This window comes from Penicillium cosmopolitanum (genome assembly GCF_028827165.1).
Source record: "Penicillium cosmopolitanum strain IBT 29677 chromosome Unknown utg000009l:1.0-9042332.0:1.0-9050551.0, whole genome shotgun sequence".
Taxonomy (NCBI): domain Eukaryota; kingdom Fungi; phylum Ascomycota; class Eurotiomycetes; order Eurotiales; family Aspergillaceae; genus Penicillium; species Penicillium cosmopolitanum.
The window spans coordinates 869,591-885,579 of record NW_026622679.1 but is presented as its reverse complement, the minus strand read 5'-3'; the positions used below and the strand labels follow the sequence as shown (position 1 = coordinate 885,579).

Here is a 15,989-nt window from a genome sequence, read left to right as displayed (position 1 = left end):
CGAGTTGCTATCATCTTTCAGCAGTCGACACATTTGATCGTTCCGGTCGATTGTTCGTTTCAAGCTGAAATCAAAATGGTATGTTTTGAATGGCTTTGATTCTCTGATGTGGCCCGGTCTTTCTCAGCTAACCAACTCTTTGCTTGTTATAGGCTTCCTTCGGCAATCCCACACAGATCTTTGCGGACGACGTAATTGAGGAGAAGGGCGAGAATGCTCGTCTTTCGGCCTTTGTTGGTGCCATCGCCGTCGGTGACTTGGTGAAGAGTACCCTGGGTCCTAAGGGAATGGACAAGATTCTGCAATCTGCGTACGTGGAGGGGTTCCCAATTTCTTATCGAGCTAGTGCGGGCGCGGGGATTTATAACACAGGTGTACTAACTATCATCTTGGGATATCTAGATCCACTGGTGAAATTCTCGTTACCAATGACGGTGCTACTATTTTGAAATCGATCGCTCTGGACAACGCCGCTGCGAAGGTCCTGGTCAACATTTCCAAGGTCCAGGACGACGAGGTCGGTGATGGCACAACATCTGTCACCGTGTTGGCCGCCGAGCTTCTGCGCGAGGCCGAGAAGCTGGTCAATTCTAAGATCCACCCCCAGACCATTATCGATGGTTACCGGATAGCCAGCAAGGCCGCCCTGGCCGCCCTCGAGGCTGTGGCCGTCGACCGCAGCAAGGACCCCGAGGCCTTCCGCAAGGACCTGCACGCTATCGCCCGTACCACACTGAGCTCCAAGGTGCTCGCCCAAGACCGTGAACACTTTGCTCGTCTCGCCTGTGAGGCTGTTCTCCGCCTGAAGGGCTCCACCGACCTCAGCCACATCCAGATTATCAAGAAGGCCGGTGGCAAGCTGAACGACTCTTACCTGGATGAGGGATTCATCATGGACAAGAAGATTGGTGTCAACCAGCCCAAGCGATTGGAGAACGCCAAGATCCTGGTGGCCAATACCGCCATGGACACGGATAAGGTCAAGATCTTCGGTGCTCGCGTCAAGGTCGACTCGACCGGTAAGCTGGCCGACCTGGAGAAGGCCGAGCGTGAGAAGATGCGCGCCAAGGTTGAGCAGATCAAGTCCCACGGCATCAACTGCTTCGTCAACCGTCAGCTGATCTACAACTGGCCCGAGCAGCTGTTCACCGAGGCTGGCATCATGTCTATCGAGCACGCCGACTTCGACGGCATTGAGCGTCTCGCTCTGGTAACTGGCGGTGAGATCGCCTCTACCTTCGAGCACCCCGATCAGGTGAAGCTGGGATCCTGTGACCTGATTGAGGAGGTCATTATTGGTGAGGACACCTTGATCAAGTTCTCCGGTGTGTCTGCCGGCCAGGCCTGCACCATTGTGCTGCGCGGTGCCACCGAGCAGCTGCTGGACGAGGCCGAGCGCTCGCTGCACGATGCTCTCGCCGTCCTCTCACAGACCGTGAAGGACCCACGGGCTACCCTGGGCGGTGGCTGCGCGGAGATGGTGATGGCCAAGGCCGTCGAGCACGCTGCGCAGAACACCACTGGCAAGAAGCAGCTGGCGGTGGACGCTTTCGCACACGCTCTGAAGCAGCTTCCCACCATTCTGGCTGATAATGCGGGTCTGGACTCCAGTGATCTGGTGACCCGTCTCCGCCAGGCCATCAACAACGGCATGACCAGCTCCGGACTGGACCTGTTGACGCCGGGTGGAGGTATTGCTGATATGCGCGAGTTGGGTGTTGTGGAGGCGTATAAGCTGAAGAAGGCGGTTGTTTCGTCGGCCTCGGAGGCTGCAGAGGTAAGTTCTCGCCCCGAACGGATTCCCACCATGATTCAGAAAGTAATATACTAATTAAATGTTTTAGCTTCTTCTCCGAGTGGATAACATCATCCGGGCGGCGCCTCGCCGTCGTGAGCGGATGTGAAATGAATGATGAGATGTGATGCGATGTGTATCTTTCCCGACCAAAATACCGTACATTAGATGAAGCCCTAATATGGCAATGAATAGTACCATGCTCATGGTTACACACCGATTGATCTAGTATCTAGTACCAATATGTAGTGGGATACACAGTAGAATCAGTTGTCTCTGGGAACTTTGGTCTAATGGATAAACGGATGCTTCTGCCAGTGTATCCCAACAGGGCTGTGCCATGAAAGACGCTACTGAGTATTGATACCCAGGTACTCTCCATTGGGCTGGGTTATTCCATGACCCGTAATGTGGAGAGTTGAAGCTCAGTAGGTATCATTTATCATGAGTTTTGTTTAACGCCCTCGGCCTTTGCATTTGTCGTCTTGACTTTCCTACCTTCTAAGCTTTTCAAATTGTCTCCTATAGAAGTGTACGCATTGCATGGGTCACACATTTCGATAAATACTATTGCTTTGTTGTCTTGTTGTCTTATTGTCTTCTCATGTATGAGTCTAGTGGCTGATATATTGATGCCTTGCTGCCTGATTAGTCATCACATATGAGTGGGGCTTGAACCCTTTGGACTTTTTGGGCGTCCAATTTCCCTTTGCTTGGACCCTTTGGACTGAGGCGCCACGCTTATTATTTCCTCCGGACATACATGTATGAGATGGGGCTTGTCCTCCGTCCTCCGTCATCCATAATTTATACACCAAGCTTTGGCAGTCTACTTTGGTCCCCTCCTACCCTCAGGGTCTCGCCAGACAGCCCATGGAGCACCGATCTCCCGGTCCCCAGCGGATCAACGTGGGTCAATGAGTGGACTAGTAGGGGACTCATTGTTGGTGCATCTCCCATCCTTAATTGACCTTAATGTCCCACCTTGTCTTTCCCCTGGCGCGAGGGGGGCTTCCCCCTAGTCCCGATCGCGCCAAGCTGTCTTATTTCTGCAGGCTGGGGCTTGTTCGTATTTTTGGGGCACGCCAAGGAATACTAGTGTCAGAGGGAAGGGAAGGGGTTCATAATGTGTAGCCCCTATACGGAGTAGATTGTAGATATTATGCTATACTACTAGTATCTGGTATACTATACTAGCATATACTGAATACTACTAGCAGTACTAGTAGTACTCTACTATACTGAATGATATACTGCTATACTTAGAGTAAAAGGGCAACCGCCACCGGGCCCACCGGACCAGCACCAGCACTGGCACCTCCCCCAGTGACACCCCCAAACCCAGTGACACCCTGACAGCCACAACTTTCCCTTTTTCCCCACTGTCAGCTTTCTCTCCTCCTCCGTTCTCTTCTACCACTTCTCACTCTCTTCCCCTCCCCTCGTTTCTGATGCCCTCCACCTTCCACTCGTTTTGACATGATCCTCTCCAACTGGATGGCCTCCCTCCTGGCCGGCTTCGTCGCCGTCCAGGCGGCTTTCGCCATCGACATCACCGTCAACGACCAGGGTCCGTTTTTCTCCTGCTTCCAAGCATTCTCGCCCCGCTGACCCCAAGGCTTGTCTCTGATTAGGTTCCCTATCCAAGGCCGCCAAGCAGGTCGCAACCGACATGATGAACTACTATAATGATCGCGATTCAAAGGATATCCCCGGAAAGTTCGATGGCACCTGGTGGGAAGGTGGTTCCATGTTCATGATCCTCATTCAATATTGGTTCTTGACCGGTGATGATCAGTTCAATGCTGCCGTCCAAGAAGGCATGTACTGGCAAAAGGGCGACGACGACTTCTTCCCTTCCAACTACAGCTCGTATCTCGGCAATGACGATCAGGTCTTTTGGGGTCTCGCCGCCATGACCGCCGCCGAATTGAATTTCCCCGAAGAGGACGGTCAGCCGTCATGGGTCTCTCTGGCGCAGGGTGTGTTCAACACCCAGGTCCCCCGCTGGGACACCAGCACCTGTAAGGGTGGTCTGCGCTGGCAGATCTGGCCCTATCAGGATGGCTACCAGACCAAAAACGCCATCTCGAACGGTGGTCTCTTCCAACTGTCTGCTCGTCTCGCACTTTACACCCACAACCAGACCTATGCCCAATGGGCCGAACGCATCTGGGACTGGAGTGCCAGCACCCCACTCCTTAAGGAGAAAAACTGGAACATTGCCGATTCCACCACCCCCGCAACACAATGTACCGATCACGGTGACTGGCAATGGACCTATAACTACGCGACCTACATCAGCGGTGCCGCCTACATGCACAACTACGTATGATCTTCCCCCGCATTCCATTCACCATTCTTGAACCCACGCGCCGATCACTAACCACTCACATGCACACAGACCAACGGAACCGAATCGAAATGGAAGGAAGGAGTTGAGGGCTTGCTCGGCACTTCAGAGCAGTTCTACCCCACCAAAGGCTTTGGCAAGGACGATGGCTCGATCTTGGTGGAGATCACTTGTGAAGCAATCGAGAAATGCGACCGTAACCAGCGAACCTTTAAGGCTTACTTTGCCTCCTGGCTCGCCTGGCTGACTCTGATCGTCCCGGGTACATCTGATCAGATCATGCCTAAGCTCCAGACCTCCGCGGTGGCTGCCACCAAGACCTGTGTCAAGGATGGCCACCTCTGTGGTATCCAGTGGTACATGCAGGCCTCGGATGGAACGGATGGCTTAGAGCAGCAGCTGGCGGTGCTAGGTGTTCTCAACGCTAATATGGTGCCATTGAAGAACGCGGCACCTTATTCATCAGACAACGGCGGTACTTCGAAGAGTAACCCGAATGCTGGTACCAACTCATCCAACACCAACACCCTCATCCAGAAACCGATCACGACTGGCGACCGAGCGGGTGCCGGAATCCTGACCGTCATCTTTGTGACTGGTTGGGTGGTGGCGATTACCTGGATGATTCGTGGTGGGTAAGAGGTGGTCTCCCACGCTTTTTTCCCTTCTCGCGTCCTTTTGGCGACCCCGTGGGTGCCATCTGTTCTTATAAATTTTCTTTTTTTTCCACCCAACGGTTGTATCTGCTCTACTTCTGGCCTGTCTATCTCTTCCCTGTATTTATTTTGGACTTCCTTGCCAGGACTTTTCCTCCTTTTCAACTCTGACTCTGGCGTGGCGTGATGTGGTGTGTACCTGGGATGGTCGGCGTCTGGAATTTTGCCTTTTATGAATTTTCCCCGAACAATGGACTGGACACTCGATTGACGAGATTGATTTCGATCGAATTTGATTTACTTTGTTAGAGCAATTGCAAGCAGCGACTGTTAGTCTGTAGGGTCTCAGTAGACCGCGGCGTAAAGAATGGTGGTACTACTGGGAGAGCCATGAGTCATGTCGCTCCACTACGGGGTACGGGGTATCTAGGTGCTTCTACAAGGTTGTAATGGTCTATTTAGAGAACTTGATCTTCAAGGGTTATTTATTACTAGTGCTAGTTAACTCCGAGTCCCTTCGAAAAAAGATGACAGACGGCTCGGGGATTATCGTGACGCTAGAAGTTGGGCACATTTCTATTGCATTATATTAAATATTAAATGTTATGAATAAGAAATTAAAATTGTACTCCATCCGCCCAATGCGGTGAAACCCAATGTATTGACATGAGATGGCCCGGTCCAGACGCAATTGGCCAATCTCAGCTTCGTGTACGGAGTACGATAAAATGGTTCATGTATTATTCCTACTCACATGTACGAGTACACAGGACTATCTGCTATGTGAATACTAATCACTTCCAGGTAAATACATTAGTGTTGTACTGTTACTGTACATCAAAGAGCCAGCCAACCACCGTCAATATTGCCTGAAACGCACACGCAATTGCAAATCGAGGGGCGCAGGCAGCATACAGTACCGTACCGTATCCCCTCGTCATAATACCGGGAGAATTCACTAGAGGCCCGGAATTTGCGGGCAAATCTTGAATATTACACTTGTGTTACACACCTAGTACATCTGTAGTACACTCTCAGTACACACACAATAATCTGTCAGCCTTCAGCCTTCTTCTCTCTGTCGGCCCCCCCTTCTACCTCCACCTCCTTTTTACCCTCCTTCATCACTTCTTCATCCATCTCTAGAGTCGTTCATTATCTCTTAAAACTGCCCGAATCCTCTTTGTCACTTTATTCGTCCGGGTGGGGGATGATCCGCTACCCAATCTTCGACCTCGCTCCACATCAGTCTTTTCCACCGTCATACACCCCAATCACCGCAATCGACCCATGAACCCTTCGGTCCTCACCTCATCAAACCCGCTACACTCCCTACCCAGCTATACACAGCTCTGAAGTTTCCACCATGCGTTGGCGGCTGCCGGGCGGCCGTTCGACCCTCCCCGCCAGCGTCGCCCTCCTCCTACTCCCAACTCTGGTCGCTCCGCAGCAGCAACCAGAGCTCCATGACTCGGCTTCAGCCTCTCGAGTCTCCGTGCCCCTAGCGGCCGGGACAGAAACAACACACCATGCGGCCACTATCGCCGCTCCTCCCATCGTCAAATCCAACGATGCGAGCGCCCTGGCAACTCTGGCTCTGGCGGGCTCTGGCCGCGCCGTTCGAGCCCCTCCTAGCCAGGCCAGCACCTCTGCCGGCCTGGTTTCGCAGCTTAACGCGCGGTCCTTGCAGGACTGGGAGGTCGAGGACTTTGTCTTGATGGCGACCGTCGACGGAACCATTCACGCCCGAGACCGGAAGACCGGTTCTCCCCGCTGGGCCCTGGAGGTTCCCAGCAGCCCCTTGGTGGAAAGTATCTACCACCGGGCTAATCGATCCAGCTCCAGCTTCGACGAGACACATCCGGAGGAGGATTTCCTGTGGATCGTTGAGCCAAGCCAGGATGGTAGCTTATACATCTACAGCCCCGGAGAAAACGCCGGGTTACAGAAACTCGGCCTTACAGTTAAGCAACTAGTCGATGAAACACCCTACTCCGGTTACGAACCTGCAGTGACGTATACCGCCCGCAAAGAAACCACCCTCTACACGATCGATGCTCGGACCGGTAGCATTCTCCGAGTGTTCAGCTCGCGGGGACCGTTCGCCACCAGACATGAGTGCCAGAAAGTCAATGGGCAGGATCTGGACTTGGACGACGAGGAGTGCGAGACAACCTCAGGAACTCTGGTACTGGGTCGTGTCGAATATGCGGTGGCCATTCAGAACACCGAAACCGGTGACCCGATTTGCACGTTGAAGTACTCTGAATGGGCACCGAACAATCGCGATATCGATCTCCAGGGCCAGTACTTCCAAACCATGGACCAAAGCCATATTTACAGCATGTACGATGGTGTTGTCTTGGGATTTGACCACTCTCGCATGGATCGGCCTCGTTATACCCAGCGATTCTCCTCCCCTGTGGCTCGCGTCTTTGACGTTGTCCGCCAGCGGCCTGCCAATAAAGAAACCCAGGATTCATCGAAGCCCTTGGTTCTGCTTTCGCAGCCACTTCAGCCTCCAGATCCAGACTACGCTTCTGATGATCGAGATCAGCGGGTCTTCATCGACTCCACCTCGGCTGGGGGGTGGTTTGCCTTGTCTGAAGAAACATACCCTCTCGTGACGGGCCGTGCCCCGATGGCGCAGTGCTATAATAAAGATTTCTTTCGCAGAGGGCAGCCCCTGATGAGCCTTACCCAACCTCAACAGCGCGACGCGCTTGCTGGTGTTCACTCACTTAGCGGTCCGACAATTGTCCCACCTGTTCCCCGGATCGCCAGCACCCCCGAAGCATCCAACGATACCCCACGGGATGTTCTGCGATCTGAATTGGCGCTGCCCCCTGCCCTGCGGCACAGTACAATCATTCGCAAGAGTTGGGACAATGCGTTGGACATTGTGGTGACAATGATCCTGCTGTTTATCGGCACCTTCATATATTTGAATTCCCACCATATCCGTGACCTTGCCAAGCAGAAACTCGATTTGAAGAATATCATCAACTCCAACGACAAGTCGTTTTCCACTCCTGCTACACCAATTGTTGGTGCGACGCCTGACATCAAGCGAACACCGACTCCCCTTCGAGATGCCACGGCAGGATTAGTGCCGGAAGTCACAATCGACCATGTTGATGTGGATATGAGGAACAACTTCTCTGACAATGATGCCACCCCGCGTCCATCCCGGGATCAGAGCACACCGCCGGAATCTGGGCCTCGTGTGCAAATTCGCGAACCATCTCGTGGTCCCGATGAAGGGGATGACAAGCAAGAAAATGACAAGCCCAAGAAGAAGCGTTCGCGAGGCTCCCGAGGTGGCAAGGCACATCGTCGCAAGGGTGCCAAACCTGCAAGTGAGAACGGAATGAATGAGCAGAACAACCAATTGACGCCCAACGCGTCGATTCATTCAGACCATGGCGTTCCCCTTGCTCGCACCGTGTCAAGCGATGTTGTCGACATGACTGCTGATGGCGTAGTTCGCATTGGACGATTGGAAGTGTACACCGATGTTGTGCTGGGCCATGGTAGCCACGGCACCGTTGTCTACCGGGGTGTCTTCGATGGTCGAAATGTCGCAATCAAGAGAATGCTCATGGAATTCTACGACATTGCCTCCCACGAAGTTGGATTGCTGCAGGAGAGTGATGATCACCATAATGTCATTCGCTACTTCTGTCGTGAGCAAGCCGCAGGTTTTCTGTACATTGGCTTGGAACTCTGCCCCGCTTCTCTCCAGGATATCATTGAACGACCTTCCCAATTCCCCGAGTTGATCCAAAGCGGTCTCGATATGCCTGATGTTCTCCGCCAAATCACACAGGGCGTGCGTTATCTTCACTCCCTCAAGATCGTGCACCGTGATCTCAAACCCCAGAATATCCTAGTGGCCATGCCCCGTGGTCGAATGGCGGCCTCGAAGACTACCGCACGGGCTCTCCGCCTTCTCATCTCCGACTTCGGTCTATGCAAGAAGTTAGAAGACAATCAAAGCTCCTTCCGAGCGACCACCGCCCACGCCGCTGGTACCTCCGGCTGGCGTGCCCCGGAGCTCCTTGTGGATGATGACGCCGGCCCCCTGGTCCAAAACATTGAGTCGCAGCATACCGAAACGTCCGAGCCAGCTGTGGTTGACCCGCAGACCAACCGCCGCGCCACCCGGGCCATCGATATCTTCTCCTTGGGATGTGTTTTCTACTACGTCCTTACTCGTGGTGGCCATCCTTTCGACAAGAACGGCAAGTTCATGCGCGAGGCAAATATCGTCAAGGGCTACTTCGATCTCGAGGAACTAGATCGTCTTGGCGACTATGCCTTTGAAGCCAAGGATCTTATCAGTTCTATGTTGTCACTTGATCCACGCCACCGGTACGTTTTTCCTCCAATGACCCCGCATGCTGTATCTATTTTACTAACTCCCAACCAGCCCGGACGCAAGCGGCGTCCTTACTCATCCATTCTTCTGGCCGCCATCTGACAGGCTAAGCTTCCTTTGCGACGTCTCAGATCACTTCGAATTCGAGTCCCGGGAGCCCCCATCCGAAGCACTCCTCTGCCTCGAATCTGTCGCACGAGAAGTCATCGGTCCGGAAATGGATTTCCTCAAGCTCCTACCACGAGACTTCAAGGATAACCTCGGCAAGCAGCGCAAGTACACGGGCTCCCGGATGCTGGACCTGCTCCGCGCGCTACGGAATAAAAAGAACCACTACAATGATATGCCGGATCAATTGAAGATGCATATCGGTGGGTTGCCGGAGGGGTATTTGAATTTCTGGACCGTGAGGTTTCCCAGTTTGTTGATGTGTTGTCATTGGGTTGTTGTTGATCTTGGGTTGACGGATACCGATCGTTTCCATCGTTATTTCTCGTCGCCGGATGAGTAGTGAGTGGGCGGTGCGTGATAATAGATAGAACTTGGTGATAGGGTACATAGATGTTTACTTGGTTGACATAGTTGTACTATCTATTTGAATTCACTGGTCATGGTCAATTGCATACTTCTGAATTTCATTCTAGTTACTTGTAGCATTTGGCACTTCTTGCACTTATCCATCCCCTTGAGCAGTAGCTAGTACTCAATAGCCACCTCAATAGCCACACCTCCATGTCAAGGTTGGCCCCCTGCCGGGACCTCACCTAGGCCGCGCCAGTGATGGATTGGGGGTCGCTCGGGGGCAGCTACCCCAAGGCCCCGGGCTGCCACCCCCAGGGCGAGGGCCCAAGGTCCCATTCACTGGGTACTAGCACTAGTACTAGTAATACAGTATCAGTATCTTCCTTCACTTATATTTCACATCCATTCTCTGTCACACTCTTGACTTGTTACTATGTTACTAACCAATTATTCCTCCTTCGAACCTCCAACAATCCCCATGGCAGCCTCTGGCAGCTAATGTTTGCATATCTTCCAGTTGACAAGTGATGGAGTGCTGCCTGAGGCCGCCAAGAACCACCGCGGCTCCGCGCAACTCCCCGTTACTTTTTTCTTACCCTTCACCACCTCACCTCCCAACCTGCCCCCTACCGCAATCCGGTTTGTATCACCAATTCTCTCAGAGGTGTTGCGACTCTGAGAGATATTTGAGTTTTACTTCCCCAACCGCGACGCCAACTGTACCACAATTTCGTTCGGCCGTTCGCAAACATGGTTCTCCTGCGTTTGGAGGTGAGGGTCTTCCCCAAGGAACCTGCGCCAACCCTCTCTTCTGAACGTGGCGGCCCAAATACGAGTGTTTTCTCTCGGTTAATCGGAAATGGAGTTGGCAACTGCAACAAAGAGCCCGAGCAGAATGGTGACCGGGCTGACAGCTACGACCTGGGCGAAGCGAACCCGGCCAAGCAATACGCCTCGTTCCTTTTGCTGCTCAGAAACTCGGATGATCTCACATTAGCGGATCTTGCTCGCAGAATTTGTGATGAATGGGCGACCTTCCGATCCGACCAAGAGTGAGCTCTGACCCAACGCCCTACTGAATAGCATGCCATTTTGCTAATCTGATGGACAGACCTCTAGAAATCAAGAAACTACTCGACGATGCGAATCCTACCGTTGACCTCAGCCTATCAATGACGGTTGCCGATGTATTTCTCGATGTTGGCAAAGCATTCTCCGACGGCCACGACCAGCGAGCGATTGTCCGCGTGATACAAAAGCCCGCCAGGCACGCGCCCCAGCGCTTTTCCTCGGTTGTCCAGGATTGGGACGGTGCGGTGAATAAGGCCTATCAATATAATTCACGTGTGGGAAACCAATTCAGCCCAATTGCGGAAGAAGAATATGCTCCCGCTTCGGCGCAAAAGTCCCCAGCTGGACAGCGATCTCACGATGCGCCCCTCCCCTCTGTCGAAATCCAGTCTAAATACCATCGAGACGAGGCAATTCCTGGCACTCCACCAATTCGGAGCTCGGGCAGTGAGGAACTTGGCGACTCACCAAGTCCTGAGCAAGGCCGCAGGTCTAAGAAGCGCAAACCCAGCCCGGGTGAGAACGGACCAGTCAAGCAGCGCCGAGTTGGTGAAGAACAGCTGGAGGCTACGGAGCCCAGCCTCACCAGTCCCCAGAGGAAGCGCGTTAATGTGCCCACCTTTGCGAGTCCGCATCGGAGAGCTAGCCTGTCTGAGCGCCAAGTTCCGAACAACAGTATTGGGCTAGGTGTTACCAAGAGTCCGCTATTTAAGAAGCCTGCGAAACCCTATACTCCCTCCAGTCAGAACCCCGGGCCCATGTCTACTCCACCAAATGCACCGACTCCATCCGGAAGCATGCTTCCACCCTCTGCAATGCGCAAGTCATCTCCAGCAAGCATCAATTCGGAGAAGAGACGATCTGTTTCCATCAATAAACAACCGATCCTTAATTCTCAACCTACCCCGCAAGTTAGCTCCTCGAAGGCCAAGACGCCTCGAATGAAGGATCCAAAGCCTGCTGATAAAAATCCAGCTTCTGGTTCAAAGAGGTCCTCGAATATCCCGCCCAGTAGCAACACGTCAACCCCTATGACACAGGAGGAGCGAAAGCAGGAGGAGCGAGAAAAGCAGTTTGCTCGCGTCCAAAAGGAGGTTATGGAAAAGATAAGCCTCAAGAAGAAACTAAATGATCCAACCACTAAACCTAAGGTCATATCGATTGTGAAGGAAATGCTCGATATATTCGCACAAGTGGATGATAAAAAGAGTAGTGGCGAGGACCAATCTACGCGTCCTATCAACAGACTAAAGAGGAAGCTTTCTCCCCTCAGGAAGAGACTCATTGCTGCCGAGGCTGAACCTGCCGCGGACGCCCAGGAGACAGAGACATCAGAGTCTCAAGAAGAAGAGCCTGAGCCTGAGCCTTCGTTGCCCGCAGCTGATGCTAGGGTTACCAGCTCCGTGAATTTCACCCCTACCGCTCCAACTAATCCAAACCAAGCACCAACTTGGTCGTTCGATAAGGTTGCATCTTCTTCTACGCAAAAGCCAGTGACCCGTCGAGAATCTCAAAGCCCGCGACGCAGACGTTCAAGGTCTTCGGCAACTGGTTCCCAAGCATCCCCGCCCAAGCAGTTGCCCATCATTCGCCCGAGCCGGTCTCCTTCCGTTGTGGTTTATAAATCACCTAGACGAGGATCTCAGTCTGGATCTGTCAACAATAAGGCTCCCATTAAGCCACAGCCCCCCGTTGAAAATACCGATACCGATATGGAGATGAAAGATACGGACGAGAACGATGAGGTCGCGACTGAGGTGGCTACTCAGGAGACTGCCCAGGAAGCTACTATGGACGCTACTCCAGAACAAACCGAGGAGGTGACTGGAAATGTGAACGAGGAAGCGACTGAGGAAGCAGGCAAAGAGTCCAACAACGAAGCTGAGCACCCGGTTATCGACGATGCCAACCAGGTCGAAAAACAGGATAACGAAAGTGATTCAGATGAAGTTGCTGAAAATGATCTGACGGCGGACGCGGAAATGACCGATGACAGAGAAGAATATCCAGAGGTTGCTACAAATGGGCTTATTGATGATGTGGCCATGGAAGATGAGGAGGAGAAAGAGGAGGGGGGAGGAGGAGGAGGAGGAGGAGGATGATGATGATGAAGATGAAGAAGACCCCGAGGATGAGGATATGGATGGCTTTATCGATGATGAGCCCGAGGAGTCAGAAGATGAAGAAGTATACGAAGATGCCAAAGATCACGAAGGATCTGGCGAAGATGTTGCGAATGAAATCGTTGATGCCCAGCCGGAGGAGTCGGATGAGAGCAACGATCAGCTTGCAGCTCAACTTAATGAGAACAAAGAATCTGGAGTGGAGAGCACAGAAGTGCCAAAGGGAAATTTGGAGGCGACCTCGAAGGGTAAAGCTGAATCTGAGGATGAATCATCGAAGAGCGACGAATCCGAGTCCGAATCCGAGTCCGAATTAGAGTAAGTTTACAATCACTGATCTTTGAGGCAGCCAGTCCTCACTAATTATCGTCTAGGTTGCCTTCCCCGCGCAGGTCTAACAGAAAACAACCAAATACTCCCAAGCCGGCTGCCCCAGGATTCCAATCTACTCAGAAGCTGCCCTCCTCCCAGCCGAAATCAGCCCCTAAGACTACCCTCAAGAGTCTCTTGCAAGCTGCCAAGCAAGAGTCAACGCGCCAGCAAAAGCCAGCTCCAGCTCCAGCCATCGCAGCCAAGCCCAGGACTTCTTCGGCTTCAAAGCCCAAATCCAGCGTGTGGGAAGTACCATCCTCAGATGATGAGAGCAATGATAGCGACGACAGCGAACAGGGTGATATTCTCCCCAATGGTGATTCCCGCAAGCCGCGAAAGCCTTACTCACTACGGGGTTAGGTAGGTTTTGGGCCTTTATGTGAAGTGATTGAATCGAAGCAAAGCAGAGCATAGCAAGCAAAAGTGCCACATGGCTTTTGCTGTGCGGCGGTCTCATTCGATTTTCAGCGATGCTATTTCTGTTTGATATCCCCCTTTCTGATTTCTGACTACGATCCATTGTTTGATAGAACGGACAGTTGTGGTCTGTTGCTTGTACCATACCATGTCACTTCTCTCTCTCTCTCTCTCTCTCTCTCTCTCTCTCTCTCTCTCTCTCTCTCTCTCTCTATCTTGTCCTGCCCCGCTGTGCTACATCGAATGGCTATAGGGATGGATTGTTGTATTGCACTGCACTGCACTGCACTGCACTGTTACAGATAAGGTGACCTATCTCATGATTAAATGACTCCAGTACAGAGGACTCGGTTTAAGTAGCCAGGTTGCATATCTAATGAACATCATCATTTACTTCTAGTTATCAAATTTGCCTTTCACCAGCACCCAAAGAAAGGTAAGCGGTGTCAAGACTGTAGAAATACGAGGCAGCTAATAGAACGGCCCATCTTAAGGAACATGCCGTAGGAAGGGAGATCATTGTTTAATGGTGAAAAAGGCATAACTCCAGGAACAATTCAATACAACTGATTCTTGTCTAAAATAGTGATCCCAGTGTCCTTTTCAAGGTACATTCGCACCACTGTCCACCTTTTCGACATTGCCTTCCTCCAACCACTGCTTCGGAGGGGCCTGGACTTCGTAATTCCAGTTCATGTCATCTGCAATGCCACCGGACTGGATCCCCCGAAGCGTCTGCAAGAGTTTGACGCACACCTCACCACCCTCACCCTTCTCGCCAGATTGATATTCAAACTTCTCCCCGCGAGAGCGCATCGTGATACTCCGCACCGGCACCAGTGCCGCTGCCGTACCAGCAGCAAAGACCTCATCAAACTGGCCCAGCTCCTCATATCCAACCCGGCGCTTTTCCACCTTATACCCCAGCTTTCGCGCAATGTCCGCAACAGACGCCGCGGTGACCGAATCAATCGCGTTCCGGCTATCGGGCTGTACAATAGTCACGACGTCCCCATCACGCCTCACGCCTGCAAAAGCCGAAGTTGAGAACTCATCAATCTCACTGCGCGTCGCACTATCCAAATGCAGCGTGATCCCGAACCCCTCATTCCGAGCCTTATCACTATGCCGCAGCACAGGCGCATAATTCCCACCGACCTTGGCATCACCCGTACCATGCGGCGCAGACCGGTCAAAATCCTCCAATATCAACGCATCAACCGCATGCGCCCCGTGATAAACCCCCGTGGGCATCACGAATACCGCCAACGTATATCCATCCGGGGGACTAAGTCCCAATTGGGCGGAGGAACCGAAAAGCAGCGGACGCACATACATGGCGGCGCCGGACTCATGCGGAGGGACAAACTCGGCATTGGCGCCCACTGCCAGGGCCACGCATTCCTGGAAGAGATCTTCGGGGACGGGCGGGATGGAGACCACGGCTGCAGAGTGCTGCATGCGTTTTGCGTTGCGGTCGGGTCGGAAGATGGTTATTTTGCTGTTGCCGGCGTGGCGGAAAGCTTTGAGACCTTCGTAGACTTGTTGGCCGTAGTTAAGACCGGGGGCCATGCCGTGGATGTTGAGGAAGGGGGAGGCCACAAAGCGTGGACGTGACCATTGGCCGTTGCCGGAGGTAGAGAAGTGGCATTCTACATGACCGTTGACTGGGGGGATGAGGTTAGCTGGGGGTGAAATGGTAATGGAGTAGATTTGACTTACCATCGCGCACTTTGAAGCCAATATCGTTCCAGTCTAGAGCGGCGGGTGGTGGGGGAAACATTGCGGGGGTGGATCAAGCGGGGTGGGGCGATGAGTTGGAAGAAGGGGGAAATGAGAAGTGAGAAGGGAGAAGGGAGAAGGGAGAAGGGAGAAGGGCAATTGGTATATATATGGGATAGCAAAATGGCAGGGCAATGGAGAGGAGGAGAGGAAGAATCGGAGAGAAAGACGAGAGAAAAGAAAAAAGAAAAGGAGGGGCAGATGACCAAAGCCGATGCTGACGAAATGCACTGGCTGTTTTGGGTCAGTCAAGTCAGCACTGGCAGAGTATAGTTCGAATACTACTAGTAGATGCAATGGAGTATTAAGTATTATCTAAGACTAGATTACTAGTATTTTAAGCATTAGTATTACTAGTACTACTACTACTAGTATTTTCTATCCTGCCCTGAAGTTGCTTGAACCTATGATAGACTCGGATTCGGAAGATATAACTTGAACAAGACGCCACCATAGTGTTCGAGTTTTCATTTCTGCTATACATTGATTTCAAGGTTGTTCAAGTTCCAAGTTCATA

General features: G+C 52.4%; 6 protein-coding genes across 6 annotated transcripts; 5 read left to right on the top strand and 1 right to left on the bottom strand.

Moving 5' to 3' along the window:
• Positions 1-75: 75 nt before the first annotated feature.
• N7509_008397 (chaperonin-containing T-complex subunit CCT2) lies at positions 76-1,904 on the top strand (the record flags this gene model as incomplete). The annotated part of the gene is made up of 4 exons (XM_056633034.1): positions 76-78; positions 153-310; positions 403-1,777; positions 1,845-1,904. The coding sequence occupies 4 exons, from the start codon at positions 76-78 to the stop codon at positions 1,902-1,904; spliced, it is 1,596 nt and encodes a 531-aa protein (XP_056483654.1).
• A 1,370-nt stretch (positions 1,905-3,274) lies between these two features.
• Positions 3,275-4,787, top strand: N7509_008396 (glycoside hydrolase family 76 protein; the record flags this gene model as incomplete). Its single annotated transcript, XM_056633033.1, has 3 exons — positions 3,275-3,365; positions 3,430-4,124; positions 4,200-4,787. The coding sequence occupies 3 exons, from the start codon at positions 3,275-3,277 to the stop codon at positions 4,785-4,787; spliced, it is 1,374 nt and encodes a 457-aa protein (XP_056483653.1).
• Positions 4,788-6,170: 1,383 nt separating this feature from the next.
• ireA (bifunctional endoribonuclease/protein kinase IRE1) lies at positions 6,171-9,696 on the top strand (the record flags this gene model as incomplete). The annotated part of the gene is made up of 2 exons (XM_056633032.1): positions 6,171-9,178; positions 9,237-9,696. The coding sequence occupies 2 exons, from the start codon at positions 6,171-6,173 to the stop codon at positions 9,694-9,696; spliced, it is 3,468 nt and encodes a 1,155-aa protein (XP_056483652.1).
• A 761-nt stretch (positions 9,697-10,457) lies between these two features.
• Positions 10,458-11,655, top strand: N7509_008394 (uncharacterized protein; the record flags this gene model as incomplete). Its single annotated transcript, XM_056633031.1, has 3 exons — positions 10,458-10,759; positions 10,819-11,477; positions 11,525-11,655. 3 exons carry the CDS (start codon positions 10,458-10,460, stop codon positions 11,653-11,655), a joined length of 1,092 nt encoding a protein of 363 aa, XP_056483651.1.
• Positions 11,656-12,917: 1,262 nt separating this feature from the next.
• N7509_008393 (uncharacterized protein) lies at positions 12,918-13,633 on the top strand (the record flags this gene model as incomplete). Its single annotated transcript, XM_056633030.1, has 2 exons — positions 12,918-13,219; positions 13,294-13,633. 2 exons carry the CDS (start codon positions 12,918-12,920, stop codon positions 13,631-13,633), a joined length of 642 nt encoding a protein of 213 aa, XP_056483650.1.
• Positions 13,634-14,293: 660 nt separating this feature from the next.
• Positions 14,294-15,473, bottom strand: N7509_008392 (branched-chain amino acid aminotransferase; the record flags this gene model as incomplete). Its single annotated transcript, XM_056633029.1, has 2 exons — positions 14,294-15,357; positions 15,413-15,473. 2 exons carry the CDS (start codon positions 15,471-15,473, stop codon positions 14,294-14,296), a joined length of 1,125 nt encoding a protein of 374 aa, XP_056483649.1.
• Between the last annotated feature and the right edge of the window lie 516 nt (positions 15,474-15,989).